The sequence below is a fragment of the Solea solea genome, chromosome 10, assembly GCF_958295425.1.
Source record: "Solea solea chromosome 10, fSolSol10.1, whole genome shotgun sequence".
Taxonomy (NCBI): Eukaryota; Metazoa; Chordata; class Actinopteri; order Pleuronectiformes; family Soleidae; genus Solea; species Solea solea.
In genome coordinates this window covers 28263073-28290962 of record NC_081143.1, presented here as the reverse complement: position 1 = coordinate 28290962, position 27890 = coordinate 28263073, and the positions used below count along the sequence as shown (strand labels likewise).

Genomic DNA, 27890 nt, shown 5'->3' with positions numbered 1-27890 from the left:
AATGTATCTTTGGTTCAACCACACTTGAACTATCCCTTTAAACTCACCTTAACTTGACCCCAAACTAAACATAAATATTTTACAGCTGCTGCTTTTCACTCATTCAAAATCATCATGTAAATTAAATAATTAATAATTTAATCAAAGTTACTTTTATCAAACTAGTTGTAATTGTTTACTTCAGTTTAATAAAAAATCACTTATTTCGTTCAAATCATTGAGTTCAATGGAATTCACTTTTGATTTAATGAAGATTTTGTCAATTGAATGAATTAAATTCTATTCAATTCAAATGAAGGAAAAATAAACTAGTTTTTTTTCTAAATTCTCATTCATTTGACTTAATGATGATGATAATAATAATTGTGTTTTATTAATTGATTTGTTTTTCAGATCAATTCTTTAAATCTTCACCAGTATAAAGATAATATAAATACTAATAAAGTACAAATACCCTCATCTTGTATTTAGTTAAATTCACAACTTAAAAACTTTATTTGACAGGATTGTGTTTATTTCCTTGTAACTAAGTATTTACACACATGGTGGCGCTGTTGTTAACGAGGAGTGACATCACAACCACACTCACGTGATACAAATGTAGGGTTTTTTTAGGAGAAAAAAAAAAATCGCAGCAGCTTCGTGTGAACGTCGGGATTTTACGATGATTCCAGTTCACGATTAATGTTCACAAAGTTTTTCTCTCACTACGATGGATTCGGAAAAAAGAAGAGAATAAATAACAGAGACTGAAGAAGACGACAAAGACGACTTTGAACTTTCAAAATAAAATATAAAAAAACAGCTACTGTGAGAACGTTAAAGGGATAATTTACGTCGTTTACGTTGTTCACGTCACGCTGCAGCTGCGATCCAAGGAACAGAAAAATGGTTACAAATGAATCGTAAATCGTAAAGTCAATGTACAGATTAACGTACACGCCACAGAATGCGACACTTACGCCGTGCAGGAAATAGTCTCTGACAAAATAAAACTAAAATTGAGAGATTAAAATGTAACATTTGTCCAGAGGGTGGAGCTACAGGAATAAGTTCATCCTCACAACAAAGACACGGAGTCAAAGTCTGTGAATGAGAACAAAGAAAAGAGAGGAGGCCCAGGATTGAACCTTGTGGAACGCCACCACTCTTACTATGATTACAGATTATCTGATGATGACTGGATTAATAATCTGTTAAAACGCAACATGTCGTCTCATCGAACGTTTACAAAACAAACAACTGCTGCACTACCTTCAGGTGCACGAACTTTGACCCTGTAAACAATCAAATCAGGATTTTAAATTTGTCGCTTTTAAAAGAGAGAAAACTCGCAGCAGCCCGACGTTCTTTTCTCGTGACTCTCAATCCGATGTTTGTTAGTGGAGGGACGACGACGAGGCTGTCTCTGATTGGTGGATGGCCAGGCCCGAGGACTGCTGGGCGGAGCTTGGACCCGACCCACCGGGGTTCCCACCGAGCGTCATGGGAGCTGGAGGGCGTGGGTTGAGGCGTGGCGGAAGCAGCGGGTTAGAGGGGCGTATAAGGGGCGGGGGCTGCTGCAGGGCAGGGCGGGGTTGCAGGAAGCGGGCCTGCTGCTGGAGGGGCGGGGGCTGGCGGTGCAGGGAGGGCGTGGCCGGCAGGGATGGCCGCAGGAGGGGGGGTGGCTGGTGGAGGGAGGAGGAAGAGGTGGAGCCAGACGTCACCGGTGTCTGGGCTGAAGACGACGAGGAGGAGGCAGCAGGAGACGCACCAGAGGAGGCCACCTGACCCTGCGGAGAGAAGAGGGTGGAGCCATATTTATCTCACTGTAACACCACAATACGTCATTCCTGCCACCAGGGGTCTCTCAATCCAAACAATAACTGACGGTGTTTGTTCTTAACGTGGAAAATTTCAACAGCTAACGGCAAAAAGTCGTAATTTATTAGTAACACAAAACGCACAGTTCAACTAAAAAGACCAAAGACAAAAAACTGGTTAACTAGTACTAACTAGTAAAACTGAATATTTTGGGGGTTACAGCAGAGACGACGTATAAAAACACAACACACTGGTTAACTGCTATTAACTAGTAGTTTGACTCAGAATTTGCAGCACAGACGTAAAGAGATTTTACTAAACCTTATTTAACGTAGAAAAGTTTTTAAATGCAAGGATCATGAAAAGTGTACCAAATTATTTTCTTGTATTGTGTATAATGTCACTGCAGACATGGATCATTAGTGTTGTTCAATCACTGGTTACTGACATTATTATTTGATAACAGTTAAATTTGATCTGAAAAATTGGCTAAATATGTCGAATATTATCGCGATCAAAAACCGTCTAACTCCAGTCGTTTCTCACCTCTTCATCTTCTTCGTCCGTGCTCTTCCCGGACGGAGTGGTGGAGTTGTTCTTCCCCTCCTCACCAGAGGTGGCACCGTCTCCGTTGGGTGCTCGTGTCCCCTGCTCCGCCTCCCACTCCTGGAGCACCTCCTCAAGGTTGAAGCGTCGCCGGTAGTTGACAAAGAAGTTCTTCACCTGTCCAACCGTCTTGTTGCCGATAACGTCGGCGATGGCCTGGAAGTCTTTCCCGTATTTCCTGACACCTTGGGACAGTTGTACGAAAACAAGGTCAGGTCGTGATCAAACCGTGATCAAACTTAATTTTTTGATTCACGCTAACAAAGAAAATCTGCTTTAAACTCTGACGCAACAGGAAACGTAGAGAAAACAAAAGGAGGCCCAGGATGGAACCTTGTGGAACATCATGACTTTTTATATTATTACAGAGTATCTGATAAATGAAAAGATTATCTGTTAAAACACGACTTTTACAAAACTAAGATTTTAGAATGGTCAGCTGACACCATGGATTAAAAAACAAAAAAAACATTTAAAATTAGCTGGGGGGTATTTAGCGTGATGTGAACAAAACTATTTTATCATAGTGTCTCTGCAGCAGATTAAAATTGAATCATAACAACAAACTCACCTTGGACAGCGAGCAGCTGCTCGTCCGTGGTCCAGCGAGCATTCACCTTCTGGTTACACTGTAACGTTTAACATCAAATTTAGTGACTTTTTTCTTAATTAAGAAGTATCTCACATAAAGACTTTTGTTTTGCGTTTTTTTTTACCTCCGGCAGCCTTAGCTCTTCGACCCCAGACTCCAGCAGGTGTTTGAGTCCACTGTTCATCTGTTTGGCATTCTGCACCTGCAGGGGGCGACACATACACTGTAAGTGATGCTTGATTTCCACCCATGTAGCGTTCAGGGAAAGTTGTGTTTCTGTGTGAATACGACGCTACATAATGCCTTGGTTCTCAAACTGTGAAGCTAACGAGATGCTTTCAAGAAACCTAGGACTTATTTGTTTGCTGCTGCTGCCACCCTGTGGTTATAGAGATGCACCACATCACATTTATGTCTCTTTTCGTGAAACTTTAGCAACAAAGATACCTTATGTTCACACCAAAGATAAGGACCTAAATCAGACTGATAAAAATCTACTTTTTTAGGAATGAGGAGGACGAGGTTTGCTGTGGTGCCCCCTACCTGTCTCTTAAGGGACACCAGCTCCATGTCCAGCTGACGGAGGAGGGTGTTAGCGGCGGAGGCGCTGCAGGACACGGCCACCACGTCCTCCTGTGTCAGGTACATGCCTTTAGGTGGACGGCAGCGCGAGCGCTGGTGGTGCCGGTGCTGCAGGGTCTGATGCTCCCGTCGACCCAGAGCCACCTTCGAGCCCGGCACCGCTGGCTCTACCTGGTTCTGGGGGGGAGGAGGCGGGGTTAACGGTGACGTACGGAGGCCTGAGCCTGCCATTATTTTATTTTTTAAACTGAAAGCCTTGATCAGACGGCGATCAGTTATCTGAAAAACAAGAATGATTTAACATTTATACACAGAAAATGACAAAACAGGACTTTTGCTGCGTTGCATTTACATCGGAACTGTGAGCTGTGAGTGACGTCACTGTCAAGTTCATTGGGTTCCTGAGAAGTTGCAAAAGAAAAATGTAAAAAATGTTCTAAGAATAACGACTAAAACCAAAGATAACATAATAAAGTGTTATATTTTGAAAGAATAATGACTAAAACAAAAGCTAACATAAAAATGTGTATTTTATTTTGAAAGAATAATGACGGAAGATAACATAAAAACACAACCAAAACCATCAATCGCGATCAAGTAAAAGATCGCAATATTAAAAATATATATAAATAAATAAAACAGGACATGAAACCCGAGAAAAGTGGTCTAATTCATAGCCGCTAGCTCCGCCTCCTACAACTGTCTGTTGCAGATAATATTTTATTTTTCCCATCATGAAATAATCCAGGAATCAGGAAAAATGTTCCTTGGAATCTAATTTAATTGTGTTCCCTTTACATCCCACATTAAACATTAATCATTTGTGACCTGCTCGTTTTTAAAGTAGTATCTTTATTGTCATGGCGACAGTTGCTAGGCCCCGTCCACGTACCTCTTTCTTGGCTTCCTTGTTGGGGTCGTAGTCGCTGTCGTTGGCCTCGATGGGATTGGCCTCCTCCATCTCCTCGTCGCTGTGGCAACAAAGCAAAGTTGGTCAAACAAAATGGCCGCCACGTTCACCAAAGATAAAAATAATCACACTTCAAAAGAATATTTTGAGACGTTCGGATAAATCCACTCGTTTGTAATGAGGTCATTCAGAGGCGGAGCCATGCTCACGGCACCCTTTGCTGGACCACAGGGTAATGAACTTTCATCAAACCGAAAAACTTAATATTACAATTCACGGTAGCATAGAAAATCTGCTTTAAACTCTGAGAACAGGACAGGAGACATAGAGAAAAAAGGAGGAGGCCAAGAATGGAACCTTGTGGAACGCCACAACTTTTTTATATCATTACCGATTCTCTGATAAATAAAAAGACAATCTGTTAAAAGGCGACTTTGACAAAACTACGAATTTAGAACCATCAGCTGACGTTGCGTTGCCTTCAGGTGCTGTGGGAAAAACAAACTTTGACCCTGAAGAATGAGGCAGAGTTGGTCATCGTCACACAAAATGGCCATCACTTTCACCAAAGATAATAATAATCACACTTCAAAAACATATTTTGAGACGTTCAGATAAATCTACTCGTTTGTGACTAGGTTATTCAGAGGCGGAGCTGTGCTCACAGCACGCAGGCGAATATGCGATATTGGCATAGTTCCCTGAAAGGCCCTATAGTGCCCCCTAAGGTGAAAGCAGAGGCAAAATTGAGTTCCATCGAATTTGCACAAACTTAGTGGGAATATGTTATAGACCAAGACAAACAGAGAAGTCGACCATAACCATGGCCTCAAAGTCGGCCAATTTGAATCTTGGCATCCATTTTGGCGATTGTCATACCAACATAAAAAAACACACCAATTTGTACGAGACACATGAAAGGTGAAAAGTTGTTGAAAGGTTTTGCAAATTCAAAACGGCGCGGAACTGCTGCGCTCCCTGTCTTGTGTGGGGACGCGAAGGCCCTGTCATGAATGCGTGCAGTCCTAGTTTCTATTATTTTTCGTTATACAGGTGTATTCTGGTGTTTACCTGTCGTCCTGGTTGCTCCTGTTGGCCAGTTTGCGAGCCTGTCGGTCCATCAGACTCGTCCTGGAGCGAGTCTTCTTCCAGGAGTAGTAATACTTCACCAGACTGGATATGGATTTGTCCGGTAACTGAAGGAATCAGGACAAACAGAGAGAGTTTCTCTTCGTTAGCTTTGTTTTCGTCGTTGTTAATGATTTGACATGTCGACATGTTGTTGTTGTTGTTTGTGAGACGTTTACCATCTGCTGGATGCGGTGGAAACTCTTCCCGTGGAAACTGAACGCCTGCTCAAACAGAACCTTGTCCTCCACCGTCCACTCATCCGGGAACGGGGTGAAGTTCGGGAGGTCGGCAAGAGATTTCTCGATGTTGTGTTTGTGCCAGAAGAGCATGCCGAGAGCCTGGACACACACACACACACACACACACACACAAAAACTGTTTACACTAAACTCTTTGAACAAATGTCCGATACATGATAATAAAAGCTCCTGTTTCTGACAGTCGACAAACCTAATTCTGTAACTTGGCTTGGATTCATCAAAGAAAATAATATTTTAGCAGATATTTTTTCAATAACACTGCTAAAAGACAGGTAAAGACAGAATCCAAAACTTTATTCCCCCCAAAAAATGGAATATCCACAGATAAAAAAAAATACTTCCTGACGGAAAAGACCCTCACTATAACACGCCCCCTAAAAAAAAAAAACACCCACTCGAAAATGAGCTCACTAAACACACACCCACCCGAAAAACACCTGGACAAACACACGCCCACATTCCCCCTGCCCGTATTTTCCCAGTGAAGATGTTTTTCCACTGATCGTGGTTTTCCAGTGGGCATGTCTCAGTGGGTGTGTCTCAGTGGGCGTGTCTCAGTGGAAGTCATAACCAGCGGTCACCCACCTGCTCTACATTGTATCCGTGTTTCTCTTTGGCGATCGCGATGTACTCGTCCACTGCAACAACAACAACAACAACAACAGACACACAACGTCAAATCCCAGAAGAAGTCTTAAATAAATGTCTTTAATACACAAGAGACAAAGTGGGAATGGTCTTACATTTGGGGTCAGAGATGTTGTGATAAGGAGACCAGACCAACATCCCGCCGCCATCTTTGTCCGTGTACTTAGTCGTACCTGAACGAGGACAAAGGTGTGAATCCACAGAAATGTTAAAATAAACAACAACAACAACAACAACGTGTTCCCCTGATTGAAAATGATACATTAAGTCTTTTAAAGTCTCAGGTGGAGATGAAACACGAAGGATTTCCTAACACGATGACACAAAAATAAAGGAATATTCATTTAAAAGTTGCAATAATATAGTTATTATTCTACAAAAATGTCCTTTCACTCGTGACACTGTGGAAACAACTGAACAAATGCGATTAATGACATTATTGCGATAACTGTGCTAATTCAAGATCGATCGATCGATACGAGATTTTCTACGGCTGATTCACGATACTTCACTTTTAGTAACCCACATATGCAAACGATTTACTGATAAAATAATATGATATTAAATATATTAAAGGTCAGTTCTCTGTGTAAGAGAAATGACCTGTTCTCTTACAAAGTTATTACTGTAGAAAATACATTTGATTACAATTATTTCATCAGAACCAATTCTTTACGTAATTATGTTTCATTTGAATTGAATATGAAAAACATTTTTAAACATAAACTCACACAAAGATTGCGATAATATCATGAATACCCGTTGAAAAATCGCGATGGGAACATTTATCAAGTTTGTGAGAGCAGAAAAATACTTCAGATTAATTAGGTTTCAATCTGTAATTAATCTACGAGAATCTTTTTTTAACAACTGTCGCAAAATATCGTGAATCGTTAATATTTTATTCCTGAAAATTACGATAATAAATGTTAACATGTTTAACTATCGTCTCATGAACGGTCACAAGTTATCAGCGGTGTGTGTGTGTGTGTGTGTGTGTGTGTGTTCGAGGCTACCACCAGGTTAAAAAAAAACAAAAACAAACTCACCGGTCTCCAGTTCGGGGATCGTGGCCTGATAATCCGGTCCGACCCGCATCCCCACATCTGAAAAAGACGCGTGAAACATTGAAACACGGTTAATTCTTTATTTTAAAACGTCCTCCATTAAAACCACAGCGGCGGAGCTGAGCTGTTCCAGGCTATTCCAGGCTGTTCGAGGCTATACTCACCGTGCTCGTCGTCGCTGCCGCTCTCATCAGAAATGTGTCCGTTGGACGCGTTGGACGGACTCTTAGTTCCGTTCGAGCGACCTTTACCCAAGTACTCGGACCCTCGGTCCATCATGCCCGGCATGTCTGCGCCTTTTCCGCCGAATTTCAGTCGCTGTGTTCGGGTAAAAAAAAAAATGCTGCTCGAGCTTCGTCTCCCTGCTGCTGTTCGCTCACTCACCGCACCTCCGTGTGTGGCGCTGTGGCGCCCCTCCTCCTCCTGCTCCGCCTCCTTTTTTCTTTACACGCCGCTGTACAAACGTCACTAAAACAGTGTCATCTAAAGCGCTGATGTTCTTAACGTGTATACGAGCGTACAATTTCCACGTTAACGCGATGTTTTCCCGCCGCACAGCCGCCGCAGAGCCGGCTCTAACCGCCGCAGCGGAGGGATTCCTCCGCGCCGCTGAGCGGCAACGCGGCAGAGCGGCGACCGCTGCGGCGGAGCCTGAGGCGGCGGATCGCTCCGCCCACACTCACTGATAATAATATATGAAGAATATAAAGAAAATCACGCAAAAGCTCAGACTAAACGACAAAAAACACTTAAATTAAAGTGAATAAAAACATAAACAGATTCTAAATCTTCCAAAAACAAGGAATATGACAAAAATGTAAACAGTAAACGTCATAACATCGCCACACGTGACCCACGTGTTAGTTATAATCACATTAGAACATGTTAATGTTCATGTATAAAAATACTTTTAAATTAAAATAAATTCTATTTATCACTTTGTTTCTTCCCTTGTTTATCAGTGAGTCTAAGTGCACTAAGTGTTTGTCACCAGCAGAGGGAGACACCGCACAACAATGTGAGCCCTGTAACGTGATCACCAGAGAGTTGACCTTTGACCCCCTCACACACATTAAACAAACCATTCACGCAAGGAATACCTCTGTTTCTTTACATGTGTGGTATTATGAGGTAAGGGAGACGTCCTTAGAGCTGACTGTGGTGTTAGCGCCCCCTGCTGCTGAGAACCAGCCTGAGAAAGACATGGCTGTCAGTGGGGACACAAGGAAAACACAGATTTTAGCCCCTTTACAAAAAATGAATCAAATCTCTGTCAGTTTAAGTTTCTGAGATGTCTTAAGAACTCATTCACGTCTTTGTCTCACTGTTACACAGAGTTTGTAAACCACTCACTCTCCATGCCGAGTGGTTCGCAGGGACACAGGAGCTGCTGGTCCTCTGCTGCCTCGTGTGGTCACTTCTTGTGACTGAGGACAATCTGAATTAAATATTTTAAAAGCCTAATTCACTCAAATAAGACATTAGAACTTAGTGATGGAGGCAGCAGTGGATCGACAACTCCTGTGTGTGTGTGATGTTAAAATCACTGATTTTCTCTATGGACTTTGGTGTGGGGGCGTGAGTGGTTTACAAACATCAGTTTCCTGTTGGAAAAGTCTGTGTAACAGTGAGATAAAGACGTCAACATGTTTTTAAGATAATGTAGACATTTGTTAAGTGGCTATGTGTGTGATTGGTGCTTTTTCAGTAGAAAACTTTTCGGGTCACGTTTTTGGTTCGGTTCAGTTGTTTTTTTCTATTTTTATAGAAAAATATATTATATTTTTACACTCTTTAAAAATACCATGTATCAGACCTATAGCCGAATAATTAGATTTGAAGTGTTGCCGCTAGCATAAGTAATGCATGTTGTGCAGCGCTTGCATACAGTTCCAGTTTTGTCCACCAACAGTAAATCTGAATGAAACGATGCTGCTGTCGATGACAGGGTTACAGTGGGAGGGGCTTGACCTGCTGCACTCAACAGGACACGCCAACAAACCTTCACTGGGTTACTGGCGCAATGCTTACGCTACGTTGCGCGTCATAAACTGAGCGGTACACACGTGTCCCGAACCGTGACAAGCGAACCCAACGGGACGGATTCACTGAGTGTGTTTGTCTGTGACAGGGTTACAGTGGGAGGGGCTTGACGTGCTGACAATCACAATTATAAGCACAGACCCCACGAATGTCGGGGCGCAAGAGAGAGGCTGCTAATAATTTGTCCTGTCAGAGTATAGTAGATGTAGACCACACCCTGAAATCTTAATCTCAATCTTAATCCAAAAGCATACCTCCTGTTGACATTAGGTGGCGTAATGAGGTTTTTAAACGACACATTTACGCCATCGAGTTGCTGCGTTACTGTTTATTAAGCCACGGCATATACGCATGAGGAACATCATTTAAACACTAAACAATGTACAGATACCTGGCTACATACGTTAGCATGCTAACCACTAGCCTCAACCACAAAAAAAAGCTTTTCCGCTAAAAAATGTGCGATTTTTGTCTCCAGATCCTGAAAAATCTGTGATGAACCTTTAATGAGAGGAGATCTACACCTGCACCTCTCTCTCTCTCTCTCTCTCTTCACCCCTCTCTCTGTCTGTCTCTCTCTCTCTCTCGCTTCACCCCTCTCTCTCTCTCAGCAGGCTCGCTATTGGCAGATGGTTGCAGCACGAGCTCAAACTGAGCAGTGTGTGTGTTTGTGAGAGAGAGAGAGAGAGAGAGAGAGAGAGAGAGCGAGAGAGCTCGTGCATCATCAGAGATGTGAGCAGCGGCGGGAAAACAGCAGCAGCTGTCTCGAGGACAGACAAACGGCAGGATGGCGGGAGGACGGCGGGGTCTCGTGGCCCCTCAGAACACTTTCCTGGAGAACATCGTCCGCCGGTCCAACGGTAAGACTGAAGAACTGGTTCAGTCCGGTTCACACACACACACACACACATACACTCAGGTGTGCGCGTGTGTCCCGGCTCGGGTCGGTTGTTTCTCAGCTGTGACAGACCAGGTCACGGTCTTTAACTGGTCCATGTCCAGGTCTTTACCTGCTGGACCAGGACTTTACCTGCTGGTCCAGGTCTTCGTCAGGTCCAGTTTTTTTAATGAATAAATAACCAGTTCCATTCAAACTGGTTTCTACTGGGACAGGAATCACCAACACAACATCCCAGTCATTTACAAAATAAAATAAAGATAAATAATAATAATTGTTATTAATATTTGGTTTCCTGTTGATTCTGGAGTCTTTTTTTTTTGTGTTAATTTAGGAGATAATGTATATATATTTTTTAATCAGGTATAACCCAAATCTAATCGAGGTCTAACCCAGGTCTAACCCAAATCTAATCCAGGTCTAACACAGGTCTAACCCAGGTCTAATCCAGGTCTAACCCTGGTCTAACCAGTGGAGTAGTCTAGTTTTTTGTAGTCTAGCCTCTTCCACACCCGTCCTATGAACACCACCACACTCACTGTTGCATACAGTAGCCTTCAACCACCGTAAGTAATTATTTAAGTAATTTTAAGTATTTTATTTTAAGATTATTCAACACGCGATATTGTCATCAGTTTCTAGGACAATAAACAGTCAAATTAAAATCACTGTTAGGCACTAGCATCAAATAAACTATAAAGCATCAATAAATAAATAACTGTTGGCTGTATAAATACTGTATTACTGTATATGTAACCAGTCTGGCCTCAGTACTGATGTGCTAAGGAGGCAACGGGCTACTTGAGTCTTTTGCACAGGACGTTTATTATTGCTGCTGCTGCTGCTGTTGCTGCTGGGAATATGACACAACCTGGAAGTAAACAAAAACATGACTAATTAACATCATACAAGTCGTCTTTTTTGAATCCATATTAGCAATAACGCCTTCTGAAATGTATAAGAATCTATTGAAAAGTATTGAATGAACTGAAAGCTTCACTGTGACAATACTATTATAATTGACTTGTAGAAAAGTGAAATGAATGTATCTTTAAGATGAAAATGAATAAAGTTGTCTTCATGTGTTTATACTAGGGATGCACCGATATGACTATTTCCACCGATACCGATATCCGATATTAATATTGCTGCTATGGCCGATAACCGATATTTACCGATATCGATATATGTTTTTTAAAAAAAGTTTCTGAGATGATAAAAGTTTGTACAGAATGAAAATCATGCAAGCTGAATTTTTGAATGTCTTTCTTTATTTTCAAAACATGTTTTACCTCCAAATAACAAGGTCACATAAGACACAAGTAACCAACTACAAGTAAAGGTTTTTAGAAACCTTTACCACTTGTAGCAAGTGTGTAACTAAATTAAAGTACAGTTTAACTCCCTCAACTCACTAAACTCCTGTGAGAAAGTTTGGATCATAAATTACAAACATGAACATAAATAAAAATAATACCCTGCCAAAGTTACTGTAACCGAGATAAGGGCGTCTATACTGGGTACGTAAATAAAGTCAACAACCCTTCCTCCCGGCAACAACAACCGCGCCACTTCCCTTCACAATAAAACTACACAACAGATATGAGAAACAATACCTGACGAGCTCTACTAAGAGCTGCCATAATTAAAAAAAACATGTTAAAATACTTTATCAAACTTGCCAGTATTCATGGCAACCAGATATTTATTCAATTGCAAAACATCGGAAAAGTAGCGCCGACTTGGCAGGTTGTTGCGGGGTTCAATATGCGCTATCAACCGTCGGAACCCTCGGCTGGTCGTCAAGAGCAATCATTTCCATTACCTTGATCGTTATTGCCCTGGCCACTGTCTTCCTTTGGTCGAGTCCCAGCTGCGCTGCTTTCTTTTTGTCTGCTGCCTAATGTTACTAGCGTTAGCTTCCTGCCGTTGTTTGTGTACTTCTGGGTGGCGGTTTTTCAAATGACATGATCAAATTTGTGGTATTGAATGACTTGACGCGGAACCCTCCTCGCATTACCTCGACTTTGCAAGTGTTGCATAATGCTTTTCGCGTATCTTCTATTGACACCCTGAAAAATCGCCCACACCGCTGACATTCTCTCTCCTCCACACACACACACACACACACCTTGTGCTGCGCTTGCATCACTGACGCTGTCCCCTTCCCGACACACATACACAAACAGCAATTAGACGGGTATAAACATCGGTTGTTAAAATCGGCGCAGTTTTACTCATTACACCGATGCCGATATGTTAAAAAATGACGAACATCGGCCGATACCAATATTAATGCCGATATATCGTGCATCCCTAGTTTATACCAGCTTTATAAGTTGACTGATATTTACCTTTTAACGTTCTGTCCTTCCATTCTAAACAAGAATGCCGGCTTTTAAACTTCTTAGCCCGACTCTCAGTCAGGGCTGGCCACGAGTTATTATCTAGAAACAACAAGGAAATATTCAGCACAAACATATTCAAAGTAAAATGTGTAATAACTATGTTATTCACTACTTTACTTAACAAGATTGAGCTAGCGAGACCGTTTAATGAATATATACGGCAGCTCAGTGGTAGAGCGAGTCGTCTATTCAGCTACAGGCCGACGTGTCCTTGGGCAAGACCCAGCGTGTGAGTGGGTATGAAAAATGCACTGTACATAGATGTGCTGTATGTAAATGGGTGTGAACGGGTGTGAATGGGTGTGAATGGCAAAACTGTAGCGTACAGCAGCTGTGGTCATCAAGACTAGTTCCAAGCCTTGATTTTACACAGTTCTACTCCTTGGTCTAACACTTGATCTAAACCATTTCTAAGCCTGGATCTTACTCAGGTCTAATCCTTTGTCTAATTCTCTTTTTAACCCAGTTCCAACCCTCAATCTAATCCAATTCTAAACCTGGATTTTATTCCGGTCTAATCCTAATCCTGGGTCCGTTGGTTTGACCAGGGTATAACCCACGGTGTAAACAATTTCTAAAACTGGAATTTAAACAGGTCTAACCCTTGGCAAAACTCAGGTCTAATCCAGGTCCAACCCTCGGTCTAATCCTGTTCTAAACCTGGATTTTACGCAGGTCTAATCCTTGTATAAACCAGGTCAAATAAAGGGTAAAAACAAACCTGTCTAACCCAGTTTCAAGGTCAGGGTCTAAGTCAGGGTCTGTTAACCGTGGGGGCGTGGTCAGCCTCTCTGTGTTGTTTACGTGAATCCGTGTAACTTCCTGTTGTCACTGTTTCCTGTTTCCTGTTTTGCTCCTTTAACCACTTTTCTTTCCACCTTTTCAGTTTGGACATTATCACATAGACACACAGGTACAGACCAGTCAGTGTTTGTGTATGTGTGACCCCGCCCCCACCCACTGACCTCACACACACACACACACTGCTGTTGTGTGAAACCTTGTGTTTTGTTATTTTTTCCGTCTTGAATATTTACAATTTTTTTTTTTACCTTCCTCTGGTTTTTTGAGTTCAAACTGGAGCATTGTTGTTGTTGTTGTCGTCGTTGAGCCCTGAGAGGTGTCTCTGTAGACTAGTTAACCACATAGTCATTAGGTTAAACACAGGTAACCAGTCCAAGGTCCATGTGTTTGTTTGTTTTTCCGACGACTGAAGTGGAACACGTTGAACTCAGGGAGGTTTACGTCACTCCCAGTTACCACCTCCAACTCCAGATGTAAATGGAACGCAGCATCAGCCTCCTGGTTCAACACTGACTCCGCCTCCTGGGTTAACACTGATCCCGCCTCCTATTTAACATGAGTGTGAATGATAAAGAATCTGATGCACACACACACACACACTGGTGATCTGCTGTGATTGGCCGTGAGCTGTTTGTCCTGCTGCGTCCTGACTGAATATTAATAACCAGGAGTTTGTGCCTGAAATATGAAACACTCACCTTGTGGTGAAGAGTCCTGGTTACATCACACACACACACACACACACATAGATAAAAGTATTTTTTTTAAAACTCAGATGTTTATCTGTGTCTGGTCTCCATGGTAACGACTTCCCTGACAATTATTCATGTAAACTCTTCATGAGTCTGACACATGAAAATAATTCATGTGTGATCTGACTTGTGTTTACTCTGCTGAGAACCAGCCTCTCTCAGCCTCTACCCACTGAACAAAAGACAAGTTCATATAACAATCACTTTATTCTTACTTTCACGTACACGTTTAACATAATAATAAAATGCTGAGCCCACAAAATCTACTTCAGTTTAAGTCTCTGAAGTGTCTGCGTCACATGTTCACGTCTTTATCTAAAATCACTGATTTATATCGATATATAGATATCGTAGACTTAAACTGACGTGGATTTGAATCTGCAGCTATTTTATTAAGTGACTAAAATCTGTTAAGGATTGAGTGGAAAATATAGGCTCCATTGTGGCTCTTCAAAATAAATCACCAGGAGATTTATTTTGAAGAGCTGCTTTTTCAAGTTCACGGGAAATATTAACAATTTAAAATGTGGTCGTGTGATCATGTGATGGTGTGATCATGTGGTCATGTGATATGTGGTCACGTGATCATGTGGTGGTGTGGTCATGTGATCATGTGGTCATGTGATGTGTGGTCAGTGGTCATGTGATGGTGTGATCATGTGGTCATGTGATGCTGTGGTCATGTGATGCTGTGATCATGTGGTCATGTGATGTGTGGTCACGTGATCATGTGATGTGTGGTCATGTGATATGTGGTCACGTGATCATGTGGTGGTGTGATCATGTGGTCATGTGATGTGTGGTCAGTGGTCATGTGATGGTGTGATCATGTGATCATGTGGTCATGTGATGTGTGGTCACGTGATCGTGTGATCATGCTGTCATGTGATGGTGTGATCATGTGGTCATGTGATGTGTGGTCACGTGATCATGTGATGGTGTGATCATGTGGTCACGTGATCATGTGATGGTGTGGTCACGTGATCATGTGATGGTGTGATCATGTGATGGTGTGGTCATGTGATCATGTGGTCATGTGATGTGTGATCATGTGGTCACGTGATGGTGTGGTCATGTGGTCATGTGATCATGTGATCATGTGGTCACGTGATGGTGTGATGGTGTGGTCATGTGGTCATGTGATATGTGGTCACGTGATGGTGTGGTCATGTGACGGTGGACACACTCACGTCTCGCTCTCTGTGTTCAGACACAAACTTTGTCCTGGGAAACGCTCAGATCGTGGACTGGCCGATCGTCTACAGCAACGATGGTTTCTGCAAACTGTCGTGTTATCACCGAGCCGAGGTCATGCAGAAGAGCAGCACCTGCAGGTAGGAATGCAGCATGACACACACACACACACACACAGTTAGGACAGTCGCTGAGCCAGTGTGTGTGTGTGTGTTTCCTGTCGCAGCTTCATGTACGGAGAACTGACGGACAAAGAGACGAGCGAGAAGGTTCGACAGACCTTCGAGAACTACGAGATGAACTCGTTTGAGATTCTCATGTACAAGAAAAACCGTGAGTACCACGTCCACGTTTGTCACCAGAGTTTTATTCCACAGAACAAGTGATAAAGGAGGACGATTTCATTTCCTCATGAAGACAAAAGATACAAAGAAAGAAAATCAAGATTTACTACAATCATAGTTGATTGTGGACACTGTTGTCATGACAACGATCTACTGCAGTGCATTGTGGGATTTGTTGTCTGCAGGAATGCCAGTGTGGTTCTTCGTGAAAATCGCTCCGATCAGGAACGAGCAGGACAAAGTGGTTCTGTTCCTCTGCACCTTCAGTGACATCACCGCCTTCAAGCAGCCAATCGAGGACGACTCGTCAAGAGGTGGGCGGGGCGACCTGACTCTGGCATGTCACGTGACTGACCGTGTGTTGTCTGGGAGGATTATTAGATTTAATATTATTATTAGAGTCAGAAATAAAAGATATATTAAAAACATCAAATCGACGTCAGTTGAAGTCTCTCCCACACAAACCTCAGAGAGAAAATCAGTGATTTTAAAATAAGACATTTGAACTTAGTCATGGCGGCAGCACTGGGGTTTGGTGTGGGAGAGTGAGTGGTTTACACAGAGACAGATTAAGCACAGACTCGACAGTCGAGTCTGTGCTTGTTAAGTCTGTGCTTGTTTTCCTCAGGTTGGGGTAAATTTGCTCGTCTGACTCGGGCGTTGACGAGCAGCAGAGGAGTTCTCCAGCAGCTCGCTCCTGCCGTCCACAAAGGAGAGAACGTCCACAAACACTCGAGGCTGGCAGAGGTGAGTGTGAGATGATCCTGGGATGGACACATGGACCGTGACACAACATTCATCTGTCATTTTACATGAATTATTGTAAAATAATTCATGTAAATTATTACATGAATTATTGTAAAATAATTCATGTAAATTATTACATGAATTATGTAATAATGACATGATCATGAGATCTCCTCTCTGGATTTACTGGTGAGTGACGCAGCCATGATGATCCTTAGTCACGGCTAATTACACGCTAAAGAACGCGTCAACAACAGAACACCCACACGCGGCGGCGGCGGCGGCCTCAGTCAAACACAGTTCACTCCTTGCCGTTGCCATGGAAACCACTGTACAGTTTTTATGTGGCGTTTTATTCTACAAGAGTTCAACAAACTTCAGTTTCACATGAGGAAAAACTGATTTTAACCTCTATGTTAGTTTAAGTCTCTGATATCTGCGTCACATGATCACGTCTTTATCTCAGTGTTAAACTGAAGTTTGTAAACCACTCACTCCCCCACACCAAAGTCCATCACACACACAGGAGTCGTTGATCCACTGCTCTCTCCATCACTAAGTTCAAATGTCTTATTTTATGACTTCGGCATTTTAAAATATTAATTCAGATTGACCTCAGTGACACAAAGTGACCACACGAGGCAGCAGAGGAGTTAAAATCACTGATTTTCTCTGTGGGCTTTGGTGTGGGAGAGTGAGTGCTTTACAAACCTCTCGTCGATGTTCCGTCTGAAGCTCTTCTTGTCGCGTTTTGTCGCAGGTTCTCCAGCTGGGCTCGGACATCTTGCCTCAGTACAAACAGGAAACCCCGAAGACGCCGCCGCACATCATCCTGCACTACTGTCTCTTCAAGACCACGTGGGACTGGGTCATCCTCATCCTCACCTTCTACACCGCCATCATGGTGCCGTACAACGTCTCCTTCAAGACCAAGCAGAACAACGTGACGTGGCTGGTGGTGGACAGCATCGTCGACGTCATCTTCCTCGTCGACATCGTCCTCAACTTCCACACCACGTTCGTGGGCCCGGCGGGCGAAGTCATCTCCGACCCCAAACTCATCCGCATGAACTACGTCAAGACCTGGTTCGTCATCGACCTGCTGTCCTGTTTGCCGTACGACGTCATCAACGCCTTCGAGAACGTGGACGAGGTCAGTCAGGTTTAAATGTCCTGTGGGATTTAGTGGCATCTAGTGGCGACGTTGCATATCTGTGGAGGAGCACCGGCTTTTTTAATACAAAGATTTATTCTTAAGTCATGAAAACATGACAGTTCTTCATTTTAGTTTGATGATAAACTCATTTGTCTTTGTTTTGGTAGAAAATCGTTTGAATCCAGTTTTTAACGAGTGGAACGTTCCATGAAAGAGAACTGAGGGGGGAGGAGTCTGAACGTTGTTTCTCTGTTAAAGTAAGGAAGAGAAATGATCTGTGAAAGAAGCTGAAAATGAAGATCTGCTCGTGTTAAAGTGCAAAAAACACGACATAAATCAATGATGCCATAACTGAGCTGAATGAATGAAGTTTGAACGAACGCCCGAATAACTGAGAAAATTAATAAACGAATAAAACTCCACTCAGAGCTACTGCAGTGACGTCATCGATCACAGCAGCAGACTTTAAATACAAACCACAGTGAGACCTGCCTCGTGTGGTCACTCTGTGTCACTTAAGTCCATCTGAACAAATTTAAAAAATCAGACATTTGAACTAAGTGATGGAGGCAGTGGATCAACAGCTCCTGTGTGTGTGTGTGATGTTAAAATCACTGATTTTAGCCACTTAACAAAGATCTCACTTAATAAAATCAGTTTAAGTCTACGATGTTTAGAAACAGAAGTTTGTGAAGCACTCACTCTCCCACACCAAACCTCAGAGAAAATCAGTGATTTTAACATCACACACACACACAGGAGCTGTTGATCCACTGACATCAGTGACACAAAGTGACCACACGAGGCAGCAGAGGACCAGCAGCTAAAATCACTGGTTTCCTCTCTGAGGTTTAGTGTGGGAGAGTGAGTCGTGTCTCACTGTGTTTCCTTCAGTGTGTTTGAATTTAAAGTCTGCTGCTGTGATCGATGACCTCACTGCAGTCACTCTGTGTGTGTGTGTGTGTGTGTGTGTGTGTGAGTCACAGTCCAGCTGAGGTGTGAAATTAAAGACCGAGCAGTGGTGTGACCGCAGCATCTCATCAAGAAGGGGGCGGGGTCTGTGGTATCGTCGTCCAATGACCTCGCAGCTCGTAATGACCTCCTATAGAGAGGGAGAGAGAGAACTGCTGATTTAAATGTTCAGACATCACTCATGTTAGTAGAGAAGGTGTGTGTGTGTGTGTGTGTGTGTGTGTGTGTGTGTGTGTGTGTGTGTGTGTGTGTGTGTGTGTGTGTGTGTGTGTCAATCCAGTTTATGTTAAACTCAGATTACAGGAGTGTGTGTTTAAAGACCATGAAACATGTATGAGTGACCTTACTTCAACTAAAACACACAGTAAAAATCTGCTGTCATGCTTTGTAAGGACTATCACTCACTCACTCACTCACTCACTCACTCACCACATTCAAACTGGTGGCAATATGAGGCTCTACTAGTGCTGTGAGCGCCCCCTGCTGCTGAGACACAGCGGCTCTTTATCTCACTGTGAGACAGACTTTACCAACAGGAAACAGGAAGTTTGTAAACCACTCACTCTCCCACACCAAAGTCCTCAGTTCCAAACCAACCTTTTCATTTCCCCCGTGGTCACGGCGCTCAGTGTCAGTGTATGAGGGCTGTTAATGGAGGAGCAGTGCATGATGGGAGGTTGTTTTTTTACCTCCTCCTCCTTTGAGGAAACAGTTGAGGATGAGAGGATGAGAGCAGCTGGAGCAGCTGAGGGGACGATGAGAGACAAGTCAAACATGGAGAGACACAGCTGCTGCTTTCATACATGTTTCATACAGAAAGTGTTACAAGCACTCAGAGTGGAGAGAAAGGGTTTCTGTCTGTCTGTCTGTCTCTCTTCCTGTCTATCTATCTATCTATCTAACCATCTATATATCTATCTATTTACGTACCTACCCACCTACCTATGATAGAAAGAATTGTGTCTTCTTGTCTTCATGTTTGTCTGTCCTCTGTCCTCTGCAGGGCATCAGCAGCCTCTTCAGTTCCCTCAAAGTCGTCCGCCTGCTGCGTTTGGGTCGCGTTGCCAGGAAACTGGACCACTACATCGAGTACGGAGCTGCCGTGCTGGTGCTGCTGGTGTGTGTTTTCGGCCTGGCCGCTCACTGGCTCGCCTGCATCTGGTTCAGCATCGGAGACTACGAGGTGATCGACGAGGACGCCAACGCCGTGCGCATGGACAGCTGGCTGTATCTGCTGGGCGAGACGGTGGGGACGCCGTACAGGTTCAACGCCTCGGGCTCGGGCCGCTGGGAGGGCGGGCCCAGCAAAGACTCGGTCTACATCACCTCGCTGTACTTCACCATGACCAGCCTGACCAGCATCGGCTTTGGAAACATCGCGCCAAACACGGACGGAGAGAAGATCTTTGCCGTGGCCATGATGATGATCGGATGTAAGTCGCCAAAAAAAACCTTTGGTGTGGTGCGTGATAATGTTTGTCTTTACTTTTACCCAAAGAACACAAATCACGCTGAGGTACTGGTAATGGTTCTTTTCCTGGACCTGGATCTGGTTCTCGTCCTGGTCCTGGATCTGGATCTGGATCTGGTCCTGGTCCTGGTCCTGGATCTGGATCTGGTTCTGGTTCTGGTCCTGCTGCTTTAGCATTAGCTCGGCTCCACTGCTGCGCTGACATTGACCTTCATGAAGGTCACAGCGAGTCCTTTTCTCATGACTCAGATCTCAGCAGCAGTTTCTGCTGCTGGACTGGGTCAGTATTGATCCGGTGACCTGGGTCCAAACTGCTGACGGAGAGAGATGCTGAGTCATGTTTTTACTGAAGAGCTGAGCTGGAAAAAAAAAAAGAAGACTCAAACTTCTGAAAGTTTCAGCTGAGGTTGATCAGTACATGGATGTTTAATCTCCATGGCAACATTAGAACATGTGTGCGTCTCTGTTCCAGCGCTGCTCTACGCCACCATCTTCGGTAACGTCACCACCATCTTCCAGCAGATGTACGCCAACACCAATCGTTACCACGAGATGCTCAACAGCGTGCGAGACTTCCTGGAACTCTACCAGGTTCCCAAAGGCCTCAGCGAGCGCGTGATGGACTACATCGTGTCCACGTGGTCCATGTCCCGCGGCATCGACACGGACAAGGTGACGTCCACCTCCTTTAGCTCCGCATTAACGTTGTCACACGTGAACTATGCATCAATTCGTACGTCATAAATTACTAAAATGATTTGTCGGCTGATTGGATAATAACGACAACGTCTACATGTAACTTGTATTTGTTAGCTTGGGGAAAAACTGCCGTCTCTGCTAGCAGCTAACAGCCCCTTTGGTGAAGCTAGCAGCTAACAGCAACTCCAGTGAAGCTAGCAGCTAACAGAACCTGGTGCTAGCAGCTAACGGTACCTCTGGTGGTACTAGCAGCTAACAGCAGCTGGGGCTAGCAGCTAACAGCCCCTTCGGTGACACTAGCAGCTAACAGCACCTGCAGGAAAGCTAGCAGCTAACAGCACCTGCAGGAAAGCTAGCAGCTAACAGCACCTTTGGTGAAGCTAGCAGCTAACAGATCCTATGGTAGTGCTAGCAGCTAACAGTACCTCTGGTAGTGCTAGCAGCTAACAGAATCTGGTGCTAGCAGTTAACCATACCTCTGGTGGTACTAGCAGCTAACAGCACCTGATGCTAGTAACTAACGGTTCCTCCAGCAGAGACAACATAACCTAAAGTGCAGTCCACATTAAAGTCAGTAGGTGGCAGCACAGTCAGTTTATCCGTGCATCAAAATAAACTAAATATTTAAAAAAAAAGTTCCACAGATAAAAGTTTAGCCGTGTCATTTTTTACTGGAGACAGTTTCATGACTCAGCAGTGTGTGTGTGTGTGTGTGTGTGTGTGTGTGTGTGTGCGCAGGTGCTGCAGATCTGTCCTAAGGACATGCGCGCAGACATCTGCGTCCACCTCAACAGGAAGGTGTTCAAGGAGCACCCGGCGTTCCGCTTGGCCAGCGACGGCTGCCTGCGAGCGCTCGCCATGGAGTTCCAGACGGTGCACAGCGCGCCGGGCGACCTCATCTACCACGCCGGCGAGAGCGTGGACAGCCTCTGCTTCGTGGTGTCGGGGTCACTGGAGGTCATCCAGGACGACGAGGTGGTGGCCATTTTAGGTGAGGAGGCTTTGAAGACTGGTGGAGAGGGCTGACGTGTTTCCATGGTGATGGTGAGAGAGAGAGAGGGGTTTGTGGTTGATGTGTGTGACGGAGCAGAGGAGGAAAAAACTGCTGAGTCACCTGTCGCTCAGAGAAACAGAGCAGAAATAAACACATACTCAGACACAAGTATGTGACCAGAAAACGACTTTGGTGCAAGTTTAAGTCACTTTTTTAAAGACTTAAGTAAAAGTCTTAAAGTTTATGACTTTTACTGTACTTAAGTATCAAAATCCTTTTCTGATATAAAATGTACACACAAACTTTAGATGTTTGTGTGAAGAAGTGTGTGTGTGTGTGTGTGCAGGTAAAGGCGACGTGTTCGGCGATGTCTTCTGGAAGGAGATGACTCTGGCTCAGGCCTGCGCTAACGTGCGAGCATTGACCTACTGTGACCTTCACATCATCAAACGGGACGCTCTGCAGAAGGTGCTGGAGTTTTACTCCAACTTTGCAAACCACTTTGCCCGAAACCTCCTGCTCACCTACAACCTGAGGAAGAGGGTGAGTCGCTGTGGCCACTACACACTGTTAGCTTTAGCCACTACACACTGTTAGCTTTAACCACTACACACCGTTAGCTTTAGCCACTACACACTGTTAACTTTAACCACAACACACTGTTAGCTTTAGCCACTACACACTGTTAACTTTAGCCACTACACACTGTTAACTTTAGCCACTACACACTGTTAGCTTTAACCACTACACACCGTTAGCTTTAGCCACTACACACTGTTAACTTTAACCACAACACACTGTTAGCTTTAGTCACTACACACCGTTAGCTTTAGCCACTACACACTGTTAACTTTAATCACAACACACTGTTAGCTTTAGTCACTACACACTGTTAGCTTTAGCATGTCCATCATTTGTTTACAATGTACCACAAACACGTCTATAGCTCTAGTTATCACTTGAGAGACAGTTTGAATTTAGTCAAGTCGTTGTCATGGTTACGTCTTTATGACACGCATGGAGACGTTTCTTCTACACTTGTTTAAATGTAAACAAAGCAAAATAAAGAGATGAAGCCGGTGTAAAACAGCTGATATCAGCCCTGAACAGACAATTTCATAAAACCCAGTATTGATCCAAACATCAGGGATCAATACTGTGATTGACAGATGTTATCAGCGATCCATTAACTCACGCCCACAGGCTCCGCCCTTGGGTCTCGAGTCTCATCACAGAGAAAAACACAGCTGACGTTGGAGTCACTAAGAACACAGCTCTTTGTTTGAGAAGAAGAAGAAGGAAGTGATCGATGAAGAGGTTCTGTGTTGTTTTCAGTCTTTAAGAATATTCCAGATCCTTTAGGTCCTGCAGGTTCTTAATCCAGTAGACAGTGAAGAGGTTCTAGATGTTCCTGAGAAGGTTTCACAGGTCTAAGAGTTGAATTAAAGGGTTCTTAAACAGAACCATTCTGAAGGTTCTGTGGTTCTGTGGATGAGATTCTACAGGTTTAGATTAAAAGGTTCTTCAGATCCCAATAATCCTGAAGAAGGTTTCAGAGCTAATTTACTGCTGTGATGGTGTTCCTATCTCGGTCTGTCTCTCTCTTTATATGTCTGTCTCTGTGGGCGGGTCGCTGGCTCGAGTCCCTACCAGGTCAAAAAGGGCTGGAGTACCCCTGAGCAAGGTACCCAACCCCCAGTTCTCCCCAGATCTCAGTGGAGGTCAAACTGTCCACTCGTTTATCTGAGGCTTTTAACAAACATCGATTCATAGCGAGGTCAGCTGACATGTGACCTTCACTTCCTGTGTCAGCAGCAGCAACAGCAGAGTGAACACATGAACACACGTGAATGAATGACTACATGTCTGTGCTTTGCGCCCCCTGCTGCTCAGAACCAGCCTGAGACAGAAAGACTGAAGTTTCTCCCACACCAAACCTCATAGAGAAAACCAGTGATTTTAGCTGACACGGGAGCTGCTGGTCCTCTGCTGCCTCGTGTGGTCACTTTGTGTCACTGATGTAAATCTGAACAAAGGATCTTAAAAGTGAAGTGACAAAATAAGACGTTTGAACTTATGGAGGCATCAGTGGATCAACAACTCCTGTGTGCTGTGATGAAAAAATCTCTAAAATCACTGATTTTCTCTGTGGGCTTTGGTGTGGGAGAGTGAGTGGTTTACAAACTTCAGTTTCCTGTTGGAAACAGTGAGATAAAGACGTGATCATGTGACGTAGATATCGTAAGCCTGTGTGCCTCAGGCTGGTTCTGAGCAGCAGGGGGCGCTCACAGCTCAGCCTTTAAGAAGAAGAAAAAGTCGTCTTCAAACATAAATCCTGATATTTTGGTTTTTCTTCTGATCGTTCTCTGGGTTTCTGTCTTTTAACAGATTGTCTTCCGGAAGATCAGTGACGTGAAACGTGAGGAGGAGGAGATGTTGAAGCGGAAGCACGAGGCTCCTCTGAACCTCCCTCCTGATCACCCGGTCCGAAAACTCTTCCAGCGTTTCCGTCAGCAGAAGGAAGCTCGACTGGCCGCGGAGCGTGTCAGTCAGGGCACCGGCGACGTGGAACAGGGCGTCGTTGGTGAAGAGCAGCCGAGGGGTCCAGAGGTTCTGGCCTCCACCAGTATCGTCATGGTGACAGAGAGTCCTGCCACACCCTCGTCTTCGTCAACGTCCACCACGTCCTACTCATCCAGGACCTCCAGTCGAGTGATGCTCAACACTCCTGCCGCCCAGAACGGAAACCTCACCGGCTGCAAATCAGCAGAACCTACTAAGGCTAAAGGCTGGGGACGATTCAAGGAGTCGGTCGTGAAGGCAGAGTCATGGAGCAGCGTCTCCAAGGCGGAGTCCATGGAGACGCTGCCTGATAGGACTAAGTCTCACGACGAGATGTCCCTCAAGAAAACTGACTCGTGCGACAGTGGCATCACAAAGAGCGACCTCCGTTTGGACAACGTTGGCGACGTCAGGACTCCGCAGGACAGGAGTCCGGTTCAGTCGGACGAGAAGAGGGTCTTCTGTCCGATACCGGAGCAGAGCGTGCAGGCGTCTGTCCTCGAGCTGAAGCAAGAATTAAGAGGAGACATCAGATCTTTGAACAGTCGCATGGAGGCACTGGAGAGCCAGTTAGCCGAGATGCTCCGACTTCTCAAATCCAGGAAGTCGTCAGGTTCCTTCTTTGAGATATCGCGGCCGCCGTCCCCCGACTCCGATAAGGACAGCTTGTCCTAACCCGGACACGGAGTTGGTCACCTCTGACGCCGGGGTCAACGCTGACAGAAGCACTTTATTACGTTCGTAGCATTATTGGAATGACGTCAAACTTGAAGGTGGAAGACTTCGATCGCGTATTTGGTCGGATTTTCTACGCAAACATTCACATTGGCACCTTTGGTCGTCGGGAGGGTTTGTCTCCCGGCCACAGTCACGTGATATCGGCAATAATAACAGATGGTTTTAATGTTCCTGTCTCGACCAGGACTTCGTCACTGTGATCCAGCGACTCTGACGCGACCTCACGAAGTTTGGTCCACAAAGTCGGGTTCAGTTTCCTGATACTGGAGCGGTCAGTTCTCATCGGCTGTCAATCAAAGAAAGGATTATGCACTTCAAACAAGCGGCCGTGTGTCATGTGACATAGTTTGTGAATGTCTACGTCCATAAAAACGTTCTCTGGTTCCACAGATTGTCGGTTGTCTCTTGTGATTGTATGTAATGTAAACACAGTCTCTCAGTGGGCGGAGTCTGTGAAGCTGCTTTACTTTCTGACTAAATCACTGTGTTGGATTCAGTGGTACGTCGCCATCGTAATTCCAGACAGCGCCACCTAGTGCATGGTCCCCGTTCTTACGTGAGGAATTATTATTTTCTCTTTTTCTCCAGAAAGAATCACATTTTTAAAAAAGCGTATATTATAATGAAAATATATGTCGGGTTTTCTGCATGTGCCCGGCGTAATGGCTTGACCACGCCCCCTCAAACGCTAACCTCTGCAACATATTTCACGTACAGTAGATGAACAACGTGTCTGTTAGAGTTATAGATTTTAATCTTTTGGAATTTAGTGGTGATTTTTTTACGATAAATAGTCGCAGAGCGTTTAAGAACGTTCTAGAATTTTTACCATTTTCATTGGAAGTCGGAACTGGAGTGGCGTCACTTCTGAGTTCCGACCACATTACAGTTCAGTATCTTGGGCTAGCCTCCGTTAGCAACGTCGCAACTCTCCTACGATTAAAAACAGTTTACGACGATTTACTGTGAAACCAATGAGAAACAAAAGTGCGATTAACGGTAAAAGTAGTCGAGTGTTTTTACGATCTCGGAATCCTATGTCGGGGTTTGTTTGAAACGTCTGACTACGACTGGAACGCACAGTTAATCAGACTGACTTAAAGTCGTTAAAGGGGCGTGTCCATGCTGTAACTTCACTGTGATTCTGAAAACATCTACATGACAATATAATCGTATCGCCCCCTGCTGTTTCTTCTACTTAGTTTGGATTCTCTGTGTCAGTTTTTCTGAACTGCACTTCCTTTAATCCTTCAGTTTGCCATTAGGCTCCGCCTCCTCTTCACTGGATTGTGGACTTGTTTTGTCTCTGTCTTCCTCTGCAAATTCCAAAATTGGAGCCACTCGATTCAATGTTGATATATGCACAGTAATTCAGATAAAAATACGATCAGAGAAAAGTGAATGTCAAAGATAAAAGTCTTTCTGCTGCTCCCTCTAGTGGACATAGAAGAAACTGTAGCTTGGTGGGGCGACACTAGCAAGAAACTTTGACTGACAGAAAAGACTTAGACTCTTAGAATGAATCGTTAAAAAGGAGGAAAAAAAAATTGACTTTCATCGGCAAAGATAGTAACATGAGTTAACTAAGTTACTTTCACGGTTAAATATCCTGAGCATGACGATGTAAGTTTTTATACGTGAACCTGAGATTTTACTCACCCAACGCCGTGTCGCCATGGTAACCTGAGGTGTGTTGGTATTTTACTGTGTCCTGTGAAGCTGTGATATATGATATATATCGTCATTATATGCAATTATTTAGCGTACTTTCATAAACTGGCTGCTCGTGACGTTGTGATTCCCACATCGACCACCGAGTGGCGCTGCCGTCCACACTGATGCACTTTAGTTGTTTGTCGTCGCTGCATGACGCTGCTGTTTTTGTTTTCTCTTTTAAAACGCGATCTTCCGCTCACTTGTTGGTGCATGAAGAGCACGCTAGCGCTGTCGTTACGCACTTTTTTTGAAAAGCTCGGAGAGAAACTTGTCGTAAACACAAACGCTCAAAATGTAAAAAAAAAATGTATTCACACAAAGTATTTATTAAAAAAATGTCAACAATAAACTATTTTATACTTTTTGTAGTTTTTCTTTACTTTTTTTTAACTAAATGTATTTTTAAATTTTGATGACAAACTCAGATTTATTGTCTGATAACACAATAACAATAATCATTCAGTCACTTTATCTTATTTCAAAATAACAAGCGTTTATAGAATTTGTATAATTTTATTATTTTAATTTAAAGTTAAACAAACAAAAAAACAATAGTTTTGGCAGTTTTATAATCTGATTAGAGTCATAAAAACTCACTCACTCTCCCACACCAAACCTCATGGAGAAAATCAGTGATTTTAACATCACACACACACAGGAGTTGTTGATTCACTGCTGCCTCCATCACTAAGTTCAAATGTATTTTGTCAATAAGGCATTTAAAATCCTTTGCTCAGATTGACCTCAGTGACACAAAGTGACCACAAGAGGCAGCAGAGAACCGGCAGCTCCT

At 43.8% G+C, this 27890-nt stretch overlaps 2 protein-coding genes across 3 annotated transcripts; one reads left to right on the top strand and one right to left on the bottom strand.

Moving 5' to 3' along the window:
• Nucleotides 1-461: 461 nt before the first annotated feature.
• Nucleotides 462-8218, bottom strand: rcor3 (REST corepressor 3). 2 transcript variants are annotated; one of them, XM_058640774.1, is made up of 12 exons: nt 7764-8218; nt 7582-7638; nt 6628-6705; nt 6470-6522; nt 5801-5962; nt 5565-5689; nt 4476-4554; nt 3545-3862; nt 3126-3203; nt 2981-3038; nt 2350-2594; nt 462-1772 (listed from the first exon to the last, which is right to left on the bottom strand). In XM_058640774.1, the coding sequence occupies exons 1-12, from the start codon at nt 7885-7887 to the stop codon at nt 1380-1382; spliced, it is 1770 nt and encodes a 589-aa protein (XP_058496757.1). In that variant the 5' UTR covers nt 7888-8218; the 3' UTR covers nt 462-1379. The 2 variants fall into 2 exon arrangements, with proteins under 2 accessions (XP_058496757.1, XP_058496758.1); XM_058640775.1 differs by having other exon boundaries at nt 3545-3760; nt 7764-8217.
• A 1878-nt stretch (nt 8219-10096) lies between these two features.
• On the top strand, nt 10097-26618 carry kcnh1b (potassium voltage-gated channel, subfamily H (eag-related), member 1b). Its single transcript, XM_058640748.1, has 11 exons — nt 10097-10502; nt 15715-15838; nt 15925-16031; nt 16228-16356; nt 16671-16789; nt 17550-17942; nt 19921-20350; nt 20861-21060; nt 21826-22078; nt 22428-22624; nt 24470-26618. Exons 1-11 carry the CDS (start codon nt 10430-10432, stop codon nt 25316-25318), a joined length of 2874 nt encoding a protein of 957 aa, XP_058496731.1. The 5' UTR covers nt 10097-10429; the 3' UTR covers nt 25319-26618.
• The last annotated feature ends 1272 nt before the right edge of the window (nt 26619-27890 follow it).